The 15716-nt window shown below is 42.5% G+C and overlaps 1 protein-coding gene across 2 annotated transcripts in view; it reads left to right on the top strand.

Annotated features, from left to right (window-relative positions):
* mtmr12 (myotubularin related protein 12) overlaps positions 1-15716 on the top strand; it is a 124684-nt gene that overhangs the window by 65526 nt on the left and 43442 nt on the right. For both annotated transcript variants that reach the window (XM_072497210.1, XM_072497209.1), the window contains exons 8-9: positions 7571-7640; positions 11918-12024. In XM_072497210.1, coding sequence (XP_072353311.1) covers positions 7571-7640; positions 11918-12024 — 177 coding nt within the window. The remainder of the gene's footprint in view (positions 1-7570; positions 7641-11917; positions 12025-15716) is intronic.

Raw genomic sequence — 15716 nt, 5'->3', positions numbered from 1 at the left:
CCTACTACTTTTCCCTGCAAAATTGTCTCCAGGAAAGGTACACCAAGTCCCATCCCTGACATCACCCTACTAAAATGTTGCTTCTATTACAATAGCCTGTTTACTCTGCATTCAATCAAAAATCACAGGGAGGACTTGTACAGCCTCTTTTATGACTATAGGATGTTCAAAATTACTTCAGCCGAAGAAGTACTTCTGAAGGGATGCCAGTGTACTGTAGGGAAATCCAGCAGCTAATTTAAGAACCACTTGATCCTTTTATGAAAAAAAAAGGTGGTAAATAACTGGTCAATTGTTTGAGGAATAAAAGTTAGCCAGGGTACAATGAGAACTACCCTCATCGCTTCGTATTGTGCCATAGGGTGGTTTACGCCCACTTGAGCAGAGATTGGCCTTACTGTGATGTCTCACCTGAAACTGGGCAGCTCTGACAACATAAGAATTCCTCAATTCTGAACAGCCTAGATGTAGGTCTGCAAAGTGAAGGAAACTTTTCTAAATTATAATCTATTCTCTTGATTGAAACTATTTGCTGCTATTTAGGAATTGATATCTTAAACACATTAAAATGCTGAAATGCTAGTGATTCAAGTCTCAGGCATTGGGGGAAGTGCATGTTTGCTCATCTATTCAAATAAACCTGAATCCTACTACTGCACCATCAAATTGGTTCCTAAATGATTCCAATGTTCTTGTTTTGCTGCTTTTTGTGGACTTAATTCTCCGTATTTTAGTTGATATTTGTATGAAAAGCTAATTTGTCATCATCTGCCTTAACTAATTTGAATCAGTTTCCTCTTGTCCTTAAGCAATTTAAAGGTTTTCCCCTTTCCTATATAATTTTCTACTGACAATGCTGGTCTGTTAGAAGAGCCATCTTTTGGATGAGGCATTAAACTAGTGCTCTCTTCTGTTGAGTGTAAAAGATCCCTTGGAATAATGTGAAGAACAGGACTTCCAACATTTTGGCCAGTGTGTATCTTTCCACCAATGACCGTTTATCTGGTTGTTTATCTATTGCTGTTTATGGGAGCTCATTGCAAATGGCTGATATGTTTTCCCACAATGCAACAATGTTTTCCCACAATGCAACAATGACTACAAGTGAAAAGCAATTTATTTGTGATGAGGTATGAAGACACGAAATAAGTGCAATCGAGGAGGTTATGTGGTTCACGTTTCTGTTGGCCATTCTGATTGCTGCTTAGCTTTGTTTGGAAGTATTTATTCAGTCAAAAAAAGATGCCGTTGAACGTTGTATCCATAAATGTTTAGTTTTGGAAGTTAGCTTGTTGAATGCGTTTCTGTCAGTTATAAGCAAACTAAGAGAGCTGGATATATATTTGAAGGTGATTAATTTGGAGAGCTACAGAGATAGGGCTGGGGAAAAGAGCTAGGGTAGCTCTTTTGGGAGTCGGTGCAGAGACGATGGGCTGAATGGCCTCCAGTGCTATAAATATCAAAATAGACTTGTCGTAACTTGATGCTTTAGTTTGGAGCATATGCCCGAGCTGAAGTGCCCAAGCAGTATTCGTTTTAACATTCTTCTATAAGTTTTTAAAATGTGGAATACTTGCAATTTGTTTTGGTTTAACTACACTGAAGTAGACTTGAGGAATTTAGGATTGGTGAAACTCCAGCCCACTCACTGTTCCTCACTGATGTTTGTGCATTTTCACTCCTTGAATTTACTGAGCCATGTGCTGGTTATGACCGATCTGGTTTAAGAGCTGTGCCAATGCAGTGAACAAAGAACAATACAGCACAGGAATGGGCCCTTCAGCCCTCCAAGCCTGTACCAGTCATGATGCCAACCTTTGCCAAAACCCTCAGCACTTCCTTGTGCCGCATCCCTCTATACCCATCCTATCCATGTGTTTGTCAAGATGCCTTTTGAGCGTCGTTAATGTATCTGCTTCCACAATCTCCCTTGGCAACGCGTTCGAGGCACTCGCCACCCTTTGCATAAAATACCTGCCTCGCACATCTCTTCTAAACTTTGCCCCACAGACCTTAAACCTAAGCCCCCTGGTGACTGACCCCTCTACCCTGGGAAAGAGTGCCTGTCCATCCACTCTATCCATGCCCCTTGTCATCTTGTAGACACCTGTCAGATCACCCCATAACCTCTGTCATTCTAATGAAAACAGCCCGAGTCTATTCAACCTCTCCACATAGCTAACACCCTCCAGACCGGACAACATCCTGGTAAACCTCCTGCACCCTCTCCAAAGCCTCCACATCCTTCTGGTCGTGTGGCGACCATAATTGTGCGCAATATTCCAAGTGCGGTCTTACCAAGGTTCTGTACAACTGTAGCATGACTTGCCAGTTTTTATACTCGATGCCCCGTCCATTGAAGGCAAGCATTTTGTATGCTTTCTTGACTACCGTGTCCACTTGTGTTGCCACCTTCAAAGATCTGTGGACCTACACGCCCAGACCTCTCTGACTTTCTATATTCCTAAGAGTTTTGCCATTTACGGTATATTTCCCCTCTTTTAGACTTAACAAAATGCATTACCTCACATTTGGCCGGATTAAACTCCATTTGTCATTTCTCTGCCCAAGTCTCCAAACTATTCTATGTCCTGCTGTATCTTCTGACAATCCTCAACACTATCTGCCACTCCACCAACCTTGGTGTCATCTGAAAACTTACTAATCAGACCAGCTACATTTTCCTCCAAATCGTTTGTGAACTACGAACAACAGAGGCCCAAGCACAGATCCCTGTGGAACACCACTAGTCACAACCTTCCATTCAGAAAAACACCCTTCTACTGCTACCCTTTGCCTTCTCTGACTGAGCCACCTTGTATCCATCTTGCCACCTCACCTCTGATCCCGTGTGATGTGACTTCACCTTTTGTACCAGTCTGCCAAGAGGTACCTTGTCAAAGGCTTTACTGAAGTCCATGTAAACAACATCCACCACCCTCCCCATATCAATCATCTTTGTCACCTCCTCAAAAAAAACTCAGTCAAGTTAGTGAGGCACGACCTCCCCTTCACACAACCCTGCTGTCTATCGCTTATGAGTTCATTTGTTTCCAAATGGGTATAAATCCTGTCCCTATGAATTCTCTCCGATAAGTTACCTACTCCTGACGTGAGGCTCACCGGTCTATAGTTTCCAGGATTATCCCTGGTACCTTTCTTAAACAAGGGTACCACATTAGCTGTTCTCCAGTCCTAGACCCCAATAATGAGACAATCGGGGACTGGTTTAGCACAGTGGGCTAAACAGCTGGCTTCTAATGTAGAACAAGACCAGCAGCGCGGGTTCAATTCCCATACCAGCCTCTCCGAACAGGCGCCGGAATGTGGCGACTAGGGGCTTTTCACAGTAACTTCATTGAAGCCTATTTGTGACAATAAGCGATTATTATATTATTATTAAGATGTCAGTCAAGGCCCCAACAATTTCTTCACTTCCTTCTCTCAGTATTCTGGGATAAATCCCATACGGCCCAGGAGACTTGTCTACCTTAATCTTTTAAAAGACCCAATACCACCTCCGTTTCGATGTTAACATGATCCGGACTGTCCACATACCCTACCCAAGAATCATCTCCCACAAAGTCCCATTCTTTGGTGAACACTGATGCAAAGCACTAATTTAGTACCTTGTCCATTTCCTTTGGCTCAACACATAGATTCACCCCACTGTCCTTAAGTGGTCCAATCCTTTCGCTGGCCACTCTCTTGCTTTTTACATATGAATAAAAAGCTTTGGGATTCACCTTAATCCTACTTGCCAAGGACTTTTCATGATGACTCCTAATTTCCCGCTTCAGTGCCTTCCTACTTACTCCTGAAGGATTTCGACCCCTCTAGACAGTACAAAAGTCTCCATTTTATTTGACTAGGCTCACCATGTCCCTCGTTATCCAAGACTCCCTAAACTTCTCATACTTTTCCTTCATTCTCTCAGGAATGTGACTTTCCTGAATGCTAATCAGCTGTCGCTTGAAAGACTCCCACGTGTCTGATGTTGATTTACTATCCAACACCCAATCCAAATTCTTCAATTCCTGTCTAATGTTATTGTAATTTGCCTTTCCCCAGTTTAGCACCTTAACGCAAGGGTTACCTCCATCCGTGTCCAAAAGAAACCTAAAACTTACGGAATTGTGGTCACTACTCCCTAAGTGCTCCCCTCCTGAAATCTCAACCACCTGTCCAGGCTCATTTCCCAATACCAGATCCAGTACTGCCCCTTCCCTAGTTGGACTCTCTACATATTGCATCAAGAAGGCTTCCTGGATACACCTTACAAACTCTGCCCCATCCAAACCCCTAGCACTAAGTGAGTCCCAGTCAATTTAGGGGAAATTAAAATCCCCTACCACAACAGCCCTGTTACTTTTGCACCTATCCAAAATCTCTCTACCTATCTGCTCCTCAATCTCTCACTGGCAGTTGGGGGGGCCTGTAATAAGCGCCCAACATTGTGATTGCCCCCTTCCTGTTCCTAAGCTCTACCCAGATTGCCTCATTGTATGAGTCCTCCAAGGTGTCCTCCCGCAGTACTGCTATAATATTCTACATAACCAGTAATGCAACTCCCCCACCCCTTTTACGTCCCCTCTATCTCTCCTGAAGCATCTATATCCTCCAACGTTCAGCTGCTAATCCTGCCCTTCCTTTAATGTTTCTGTGATAGCCACAACATTGTAATCGCAAGTATTAATGAGTGCTCTAATAATCTGCCTTACCTGCTATACTTCTGGCATTAAAACAAATACACTTCAAACTTGAGAAGACAGGGTGATGTTGTTCTCTTATTTTTGTTCTCTATTTCCCCTTTAGTTTCCCCTTCAGTTATTACACCTTCTGAGCTAGCGCTCTGGTTCCCACCCCCTTGCCATACTAGTTTCAATCCTCCCAAGTGATTCTAGCAAACCTCCCAGCCAGGATATTGGTGCCCCTCCAGTTTAGATGCAACCCGTCCTCCTTGTACAGATTGCACCTGCCCCGGAAGAGATTCCAGTGGTCCAGAAATCTGAAACCCTCCTACACCACCAGTTTAGCCACATATTTAGCTGCACTATCCCTCTATTTCGAGCCTCACTGGTGGTGTTTAGCTGGTTTCTGAAATGTCTCCCTTCCATTAATATGGGTCACTTTTCTCCCTCACTCCCTTCCTCCTGCTGGCATGTGTTTCCTGAATAGTGTGGTTAAGCTGAGCTCTAAGTCCGGAATCATGCTTGTGTTCTTTTGCTCTGTGGCATTGGTTTTCTCCACTTCATTGCTTCATGTTGGTCCATTATAACCCTCTGTGCCATCATGGAATTACAAGGGAAGGATTTTCAGTTTTTCACAGGATGTGGGCATCACCTGCAAGGCCAACATTTTTTTGACCTTTCCTAATTGCCCTTGAGCTGAGTGACTTGCTGGACCATTTCAAAGGGCATTGTTGTGAGCCTGGAGTCACATGTAGGTAAAATTTCCTTACCTAAAGAATATTAATGAACCAGATTTCTTTTTGTTTTGGTCACCATTACTTAGACTAGATTTCAGTTCCAGATTTTTAAAAATTGAATTCTAAATTTCACCAGATGTCATTGTTGTGTTTGAACCCATGTCCCCAGAGCATTAGGCTGGGCTCTGGATTACTGGTGTAGTGCCATTGCCTCCACGTCACTGTCTCCATGGCGCAATTACTGTATCAGTGTAATTCTTCACTTTAAAAATGTACCTGCCTTTTGCCAGACTCCATTCTTTTTAAAATTTAAGCCGGTCACTGTTTTTGTTTGTTCATTTATGTAAAAAGGGGAACTTGTGCCCTCAGCACAGTACATTTTGACTATGTTGCATCTTTTTTTTTTTTAAACCTTTCCAATTAAGAGGCAATTTTAGCATGGCCAATCCACCTACCCTGCACATTGTTTAGGTTGTGAGGGTGAGACATGGGGAGAATGTGCAAACTCCACATGGACAGTGACCCGGGGCTGCGATCGAACCTGGGTTCTCGGCGTTGTGCGGCAGCAGTGCAATGACTGCGCCATTGTATGCCCGACTTGTTACATCTTAGCTAGATTTCAAGTGATCTCCATCCATTTGACAAAGAAGGTTGTGTGAAAGAGGCTTTGTTTATTTAAGGTTTTTGGTCTGGTTCAAATTTTAATATGGCCCTGCTGGCCAAACTGTACTTCATGCAGCTTGTTCATGTTCTATTAAAACAATAGCCATACTTTGCAGTTCCATGTGAAGGCTGACTTTGTTTTGAATTTGTATCTAAAGTGGATGATGGTGATGCTGAGAAATGAAGTGGCTTTTCAGTTTATTCCACTTTGCACTTCACCTCCAGTCCGCCCAGCTGAATATATTACGGCCAGATGCAGACCGAAGCCCTGCCTGTTTTGTGGGAATGTGGCAGTTTTCTTTGGTTTACTTGGTCTGATGATTAATTTGATAGTAATTTTCTCCTTTTCCTTTCCTTTTGCCTCTCCCTTCCTTCCTTCCTTCCTTCCTCACTGGTCAAGGATTTAAAGCTGAGAAAGCAGGAGAATGATCTGCTCCCAGACCAAAGCTTAAAATAGATTGAAAATAATATTTTTCCTAAAATGCTTTTGAGTTTAGAATCTATGGTTGCGTGCGCAACTTTAACAAAAATATATCAATAAACTTTGCACAATTCCTTGCCATTCCCAACACAACATCTTTCTTTGGCAATCTTGTAGGAGTATTTCAAGTGATTGATTCTGCGCTGCTGGAATCAGAATTCTGAATCTTGCACGGTAGTGGGATATTGACTTTGTTCTTATTTCAATTTAGTGTACGCAAATTTGAAAGGGTATGATTTCCATTGTTTGCGATGTTTTGATGTAATGTAATATTCACATACCAATGTTTAAAATGGGAGGGACAATTGATGAATTTTTTTTTTTTAAAGCAGGTGACCCCCAGATTTTCTAAATGTGCTGAGGGGATAGGAAATGCAATTCTGTTTTATAGTTACGAAGTAATTTCAAACCTGTATTAAATATTCATTAGGCTGCAGTTAGAATATTGTAGTGTGTTTTGGGTGTCTTTCTTTGAACCAAGAAAGCTTGGAAACTGCAGAATGTACAACCTAAAGATAAATCAGGAAAAGAGATTTTGTTCTGAAGGGACTGTGGCTTTTTGCTGAGAGGGTCCAGAGAAGATCTGATCGAGAGATTCAAAACTTAAGGGGTTTTAATGATGTAGTTTAGGGAAACTTTGTTTCCATAGTTTGAGTTGATAGTTGATCACCGATGGACAAAGGGAGAAGTTGGGAGAAAAGCTTTTACAGGCCCCCGATCAGAAACCATGACGGAAGCTGAATTTATGGTAGCTTTAAATATACGAGGGAGGGACAGAGGACCTGTTCCGATGCAATAGCTTGTGAAATTCTATCATTGTATATATTTGGGAGAAATAGGATATCAAAAAATGTTAAAGGGAAAGAATATTTGGGAGAAATAGGATATCAAAAAATGTTAAAGGGAAAGAAAAATATTTTAACCCGGAGGTAAAGGGGCAGTGTTCTTTATCAGTAAGTTTAATATTTTCAAAACATGATGGGTTATTTTGCTTCCAGGCTTCCACAGTTCTTTGCTGCAAGTGTTTCTGATGATGACATTAAGAAATACAAAGGAAAAGGAATTCCTGTAAGTTTACGTGTTTGTTTTTCTTTAATTTACCACCCATCCCTAATCCCACCTTTATTACCACCTTTACTACCACCAGTACCTTCCTTCACATAGTTTGTTCTGCAAATCCGCTGACAGTTGCCCCCTTTTTCTCAAAAAAGCCTTTGAGAAATTGAGCAGGTAGAACCCCTTTAATTTCAAGTATACATGGCGGATAGATTTTATATAGCATTGAAAGTGTACTTGAGTAGAATAAACGTTGCCACAATTTTTCTGTTAAATTGTGGTTAGTTACTTTAACAAGAATCTTTTAAACTAATATTAACACTAAATAACCTGGTGGGTAGAGTTTAACATTGGCGAGGATATTGCTGGTTTGCAGACCGGCAACACACAACTCATCCGTGTTCTTAAAACTGATCTATTTGACCAAGCATTTTCATCACCTGTCCTGGTATCTCCTTTTGTGGCTCGGGATCAAGTTTGGGAGCACTGTGAAGCGACTTGAGATGTATTGTGCAAAAGTTGCTAATAAATTCCAAGTTATTCTTTGTTCCAAAGAAAGGAAAAATCTGGGAGGTAGTGTATACAGGCAGCTGATCTGAGGCCCATTTGCTGCGTGCCAAATATGAATTTTTGGCCGCTTCAAGTCCAAAGGTTGAAATGGTTGGTTTTTCAAAAATTTAAAGTACCCAATTCATTTTTTTTCCAATTAAGGGGCAATCCACCATTTTTTTTTTTCTTTATTCGTTCATGGGATGTGTGTTGCTGGCTGGGCCAGCATTTGTTGCCCATCCCTGAGGGAATTTCAGAGTCAACCATATTACTGTGGGTCTCGAGTCACATTCAGGCCAGACCAGGTAAGTATGGCAGATTTCCTTCCCTAAAGGACATTAGTGAACCAGATGGGTTTTTATGACAATCCACAATGGTTTCATCATAGAATTTACAGTGCAGAAGGAGGCCATTCGGCCCATCGAGTCTGCACCGGCTCTTGGAAAGAGCACCTACCCAAGGTCAACACCTCCACCCTATCCCCATAACCCAGTAACCCCACCCAACACTAAGGGCAATTTTGGACACTAAGGGCAATTTATCGTGGCCAATCCACCTAACCTGCACATCTTTGGACAGTGGGAGGAAACCGGAGCACCCGGAGGAAACCCACGCACACACTGGGAGGATGTGCAGACTCCGCACAGACAGTGACCCAAGCCGGAATCGAACCTGGGACCCTGGAGCTGTGAAGCAATTGTGCTATCCACAATGCTACCGTGCTGCCTGTTTCATGGTCGTTATTAGACTTTTAATTCCAGATTTTTTAAATTGAATTCAAATTCCACTATCTGCCATGGTGGGATTTGAGCCCATGTCCCCAGAGCATTACCCTGGGTCTCTGGATTACTAGTCCAGTGACAATACCAGAACACCACTGCCTCCCCTACCCTGCACATCTTTGGGTTGTGGGGGTGAGACCCACGCAGACACTGGGAGAATGTGCAAACTCCATACAGACAGTGACCCAGAGCTGGGATCGACCCTGGGTCCTCGGTTCCGTGAGGCAGCAGTGCTAACCACTGAGCCACCCTGCAGTTCTAATTTTGTAGTACACCAACAATAAAATGCTGCTACTTCCAGCTTGATTTCACCGTTGGCATATATAGCCGAACAGATCCAAACTCTGCCTCCTTTTCAGTATGTAATATACTTTTGCTACACAGTTGTTTGGTATTGTACTGACTTGTTCTGGTCTTTCTGGCATCAATTCAAATGAAATCTTGAAATGATGCCTAACTAATGACCCTTAGCAACAAATTCTACATTAAAAATGGAGCTACCTTGTATTAAGATGTTAACACTGCAAATTATGTATTTTCATGGAATTTACAGTGTAGAAGGAGGTCATTCGACCCATCAAATCTGCATCGGCCCTTGGAAGGAGCACCCTATTTAAGCCCACATCTCCACCCTATCCCCGTAACCCCACCCAACATTTTTGGACACTAAGGGGCAATTTAGCATGGCCAATCCACCTAACCTGCACATCTTAGGACTGTGGGAGAAAACCGGAGCACCTGGAGGAAACCCACGCAGACACTGAGCTAATGTGCAGACTCCGCACGGACAATGACCCAGCCGGTAAGCGAACCTGGGACCCTGGAGCTGTGAAGCAACAGTGCTAACCACTGTGCTGCCCTGGGTCACTCTCCATATGGAGTTTGCACATTCCCCTCGTGTCTGCATGGGTTCACCCCCACAACCCAAAGATGTACATGGTGGATGGATTGGCCATGCTAAATTGCCCCTTGGGGAAAACAATAATTGGGTACTCTAAATTTATATTTTTAAAAAACACTGCAAATTAGACCTGTTTGAAATTTATTCACATAATTAGGAGTGATTGCAGCTTGTAGTTTAGATCAAGTGGAAAGCATTCAACAAAGCTTAAGGATGCAAGATTAAGAATCAAATTTAAAATCACCAGGGATTGTTTTCTTTTATGTGAATGGTTTCAAAATTGAAACTTTGTTGGCAGTGTATGATCTTGAAAGAAGGTTAATGATTGACCTTGCTATTGAAATTTAATGATAAAACTGTAATTGATAACTTTATGGCTTCCATTCCCTTAAGTCAGGAATTTCCAAGTTAGCCTTGCTCTGTGGCACAGTAGCACAGTGTTGCTTCACAGCTCCAGGGTTCCAGATTCGATTCCAGGCTTATGTCTGCACGTTCTCCCCGTGTCTACATGGGTTTCCTCTGGGTGATCAGTTTCCTCCCACAGTCCAAAGATGTGCAGTTTAGATGAATTGGCCATGCTAAATTGCCCTTTATGTCCAAAAAGGTTAGGTGGGATTACTGGGTTATGGGGATGGGGTGGAGGTGTGGGTTTAAGTAAGGTGCTCTTTCCAAGGGCCAGTGCAAACTCGATGGGACGGGTGATCTCCTTCTGCACTGTAAATTCTGACATGTCATAACAGTTAATGACTTATTTTGGACAGCATTCAAAGTCTTATGCTTGTTCAAAGCAGCTTGTTTAGATGTTTACGCTGTTGTCTTGTCTCTTCAAATAGTGGCAGTAAAACAGGATCTGCTCAAATTTTTGAACAAAAATGATACATGTTGGTTACCTAATTTCCATGCAACCTCTTGTATCCCTGTGATAACCTCAAAAGACCTGGTGAATTGTTCACTAGCTTCCTGAGATAAATCCCAAACACTGTCTTTGAGCTTGGACCTGGAATGGAGTAGAATTGTGTTTCTAATTGAATCAAACATTCACAGTATTTCAAACACGTAACGTTTGGTAGGCTAGAATTCACATCTTCTGAACAGGCTTATTTTTAGAACAGATTGAGGAGTTATTAAAATCTACCAAAGTTTGGCCACTAAAATGCATGAATGTATTGTCAAACTGCTGTAGATGCATTATCTGTGCAGTGCAATTTTTAAATATCCTTAGTTCTTCCAACTTCTCCAATCTTAGGAACATAAGAGCAGGCCATTTGGCCCCATGTGCCTGCTGTGCCATTCAATTAGATCATGGCTGATCTTCTACTTTAGTGCCATTTTCATGCACTTTCCCCATAACCATTGATGGCTTTAGTATTCAGAAAGTTATCAATCTCTGTCTGGAGTGTACTTAGTGACTGAGCCTCCACAGCCCACTAGGGTAGAGAATTCCAAAGATTCACTACTCTCGGACTAAAGAAAGTCCTCCTTTTTATCTCTCATTTTGCAAATGTACACTCCTTGGCTCCTTGATGTGGCAGGACTGTGGAGCTTCGATTTGGTTTGCTGGTTGTGGAATTTCTTATCTCTGTCTATCACTTGCTGCTTATGCTGTTAGGATTCAAATAGTCACCAGTTGCAGTGTCATCAGGTTGGAGCCTCATTTTTGGGTACGCTTGATGTTGCTCCTGGCATGCCCTCCTGCGTTCTTCATTGAATCAGTGCTGATCCCCTGGCTTTGTGATAATGGTAGAGTGGCGGATGTGTCAGGTTGTGATGGAGTACAATTCTGTTGTTGATGGCCCACAGCACCTCATAAATACCCAGATGTTTGAAGCCTATCCCATTTAGCACGGCAGTAGCGCCACACAACACGATGGAGGACATCCTCAATGTGAAGATGGATCCTTTGGTCTAAGATTATCTCCTGCTAATGTACTGATCCCACCCTTCATCAACAATGCTACTCCACTCCTTTCCCTTTTTTGCCTAAATGTCAAATGCCCATGGACATTCTATATATGTGTGTATATATATATGTATGTTTCTCAATTACCCACGTGCAGCTTTGGTGCTGGTCTCACCCCAGTGGTTGTGCATTGTTGAAAATGGCAGCTTTTCCTGAAACAGTTGACGACAACAGTTCTCAAATGGACAAAGGTTGGATTGACAGGTCAGTGGACAGTCTTGTTAAATTGACAGTAAAGATCTACAGTTGTGCTTCAAATTGGGAAGGGTTTTTTTTTGGCCATGTGACCTATATTTTTAACTTCCTGTCGCTATAATACTTGGGAAAGTGTAACCAATTTTACGTTGTTGTGATAGACACCTCATTGTTAAAGCATGTCCAAGCTGGAAATTATTTCAATATCTTCTGTGGGTCATCTCATGACTGGGGAGTATTGCAGGATCATCATGGACACCCACAGTTCCAATTGTCTTTGGGTGAATCTTCTCCAGCTGCACCATTTCTGGCCTTCCTCTGGGCGTGTTGATGTTGAAAGTTTGGCATAGATGGCCCTCGAAATATGTTGGACCAAATTTCAGTGCTCACCTCTGAGCTAGTTGGCTGCAGTGTTTTCCCATGAGAGGTGGTCTGCAATATAAACGCTTGTAAGCCTCTTGTGACCTTGTATTGTTGGAACTGCCTCTTGGTATTGTTTGCCTGGAGACAGTTTTCCATAGAAGATCTGCTTGCTCATCTATGTGGGAGACATGGCCTGCCCATCTAAGTTGGCAATTTTGCAGGGTGCGCAAGAGCCAGCTAATCATTTCCTTGATAGTATGCAGCATATAAGAGCAAAAACTTATTAATGCCTCATTGAAATTCCGGTTACAAAGATATTCTGCCAAAGCAAATTTCTTGTAATTTGACATGCCAACAACTTGGTGCAGTGCTGCTTTTTAATACATCATTTAAAAATGGGAATGGAATCATAATTGACATAATTTAATTCTGCATCTCTGCCAGTGAGCATGTTCATAGATCATTGCAAAATGCTTTGCACCTATTTTTGAAGTGCTGTTCTTGGGATCTTGGCAGTGTTGGTGAGGTCAGTATTATTGTGAGGTAAGTATTATTGCTGGTTCTAGTTGTATCAAGGGACTCGTGGTTATCTTTTTGAATTGCTACAATTCTTGTGATAATTGCCGTGGAAATTCCAGCTGTTTAATCCAGTCACCATAAAGGGTCACTGATGTTTGACCAAGTCATGATGTGATTGGTGGCGATGGTGTTCTGTTGATTTTACTACTCCTGTGGTCTTGGAGGTGTTATCATAATTAACCTTGCAGAGTTGCTGCAATGTATCCTGCAACTATTGTAACTCTCTGGGCGAGGTTTTGTGGCCGTGTTATGCTCTGGCCCCTCGCGGGCTTTCCGGCAACCTTCACGCCTTGCGGGATCCACCCACGTCCCGCGAGGTGTTGGAATCTGAAGCAGACTCAAAAGAGCTGTGACCAAACAGCAGGTGCCCATGTAGGGTTTAAACCTACCTAAGTGAGCTTACCCGGGATCTACTGGCCTCTCCAGCGAGGCTGCAGCCTGGCACCGTTCAGTACTGGTCCACACAAACGTGGACCAGGTGAATGACATCTGGCCAGGGGGGGGGGGGGGGGGGGGGTGTCTGGGTTGGCCGGTGGGCCCGGTGAATTGGGTGAAAGCGAAGTGTGATGGGGAGCTGGAGCCCATAGTAGATGACATAGTAGGTGAGGAGTGAGGCCCTTCGCAGGGTGAACTCACATCCTTGTGCGTGAGGCTGGGCTTGATTCGGCTCAAAGTAGTCTTCAGGGCACATCTGACTGGGCAAAAATGGTGTTTTTTCCCCGGAGGAGAATGATGTGTGTGGCCGTGTTCCAGAGGCCTGGCTAATCACATGTTAGACGTTTTAGTTGCTGTGATATGAAGAGTCTAAAGTTCTGTTCCTTTTTCACAAACACACATTTATTTCATTCGAACAGCCTTTGCACAAAACTAACTATACATCACCTAACAGAGGCCACCTGAAGCCCCATTACATATCAGTGTCAATTAATGGATACTTAACATAAATGAGACAACTAATTGCAATGTCTCTTAACCCATTACTTAACAGTCTCCCCTTCCTTGGAGAAAAAGAAATTAGGTGAAAACAAAATTAAGAAACTCAAAAATACACACACTATTTCCTCCCCCCTTTTTTATTTGGGCGGGGAAGAAAAGAAAACAGTCACAGAAACAAGCGCCCTTCATTAATAATATCCAAAAGTTTCTGTGAACTCGCCCCTCTTTTCGTAAAACAGTCTGACAGTTGATAGCTCCTGTCAACCCATTTAATTTTTGTTATTTCCCCTCTGTCCAACATCTGCTTCAAACTTGCGATGTCTATCCGTAACCTCTTTTCATTGACACTTTTTGTAGAGTGCACATTTTCCCACACGGATTTATTGTCAATGTGACAGTCAATAGGTATATTACCCAAATCCCCTAATCCCAAAATTTCTGTCAATATCATGCTTGTATAAAAGGCCATATCCACCGCCTCTGCAAGGCTTAACGTCTCAGCAGCCAAAGTGCTTTTTACCATTTTCCTTATTTTCTTTGTTTCCCACGCAAGCGGGCAACATTTACCATTGTTCCCCAAAAGGAAAATTATAAAACCTCCTGCACTCGAAACCCCATCACATAAATTTGCGTAGGACGCATCACCTTAAACTAAGTTTCAAGTGCCTAAGGTCACCTAAAACCAGGAACTTCAAAACACAATCCTGCATTTTTAGTTTGGCCAACGCTGTATTTGCTCTTATTATGTCTTCCACTTTGGGATCATTCATTTTTGTACTCAACTTTAAGACATCAAAACTCTCGTCCGGTCTAGTCTGTCTACCTAACCAGTTCAGTGGCCCAATTAAACTTCGCAGTTGCTCTTTTTCTATCTTTGAAACCATTGCGTCTTTTTGTGAAACTCTGCCACGACTAATTGTTATTGGGCTGATGCTTTCCAAATAAGATTGCTGACGTAAAGTTGCCCCTAACTTAGTCTGTCCAATTTCCAGTCCAATATATTTAAATGCACCGGAAGCCTGACTTCCAACCCTGAATTCTTTCCTCAAACCAAAGATTACAATAGCTTCAAAATCACTAGTCCCACCCCACAAAAAATCATCGACATGCATCATAAAAATGCCAGAAAGATTTCCTTTATAGTGCCAGTAAAACATTGCAGGATCTGCTTTCAACTGGCAACAGCCTAACTTTAACAAAACTGACCTTACCGAAAAATACCAGACTCTAGATGCATCATTTAATCCATATACACATTTGTTCAACTTTCAGAGTACCCTTTCTGTGTTAGCTGCTTCTTTAGGGGGACAGAGAAAAATGTCTCACTTGAGCTGATGCCCCTGCAAAAAGGCAGCTTTTATATCTATAGATTTGTATTCCCATGCCTTTGTGGCTAATAGAGCCAAGAAGATCTTTAAAATAACCTTTCCTGCCGTAGGTGAATCTACCATTAAAGCCTGATCTTCTAAGTTTTCTTCAAATCCCCTTGCCACAAGCCTGGCCTTTGCCTTATAAGTTCCATCCGGAAGAACCTTTTCCATGCAAATCCATCTGTGGGATAGAGCTCTTTGTCCCTTATCCGGTACTTCCGTGTATACCCCAAATTCACTCCAACTATGCAATTACTGCTGTTTAGCTTCTTTGATAACTTTTTCATCTAATTTATTTGAAGCCACCAAAATCTCACGTGCATGTGGGCTTCTACTCTTCTTAGTATTCGTAGTCTTACTCATGTTCCGAGATCTTGATAAACTGTGTCCCCTCTCCTGCCTGGTATCTCGTTCTGTACTGCTACTGTTTGATCTTTCCCTTCTGCTGTGGGA

Source organism: Scyliorhinus torazame, chromosome 3, assembly GCF_047496885.1.
Source record: "Scyliorhinus torazame isolate Kashiwa2021f chromosome 3, sScyTor2.1, whole genome shotgun sequence".
Taxonomy (NCBI): Eukaryota; Metazoa; Chordata; class Chondrichthyes; order Carcharhiniformes; family Scyliorhinidae; genus Scyliorhinus; species Scyliorhinus torazame.
This window is presented reverse-complemented; position numbering and strand designations above follow the sequence as displayed.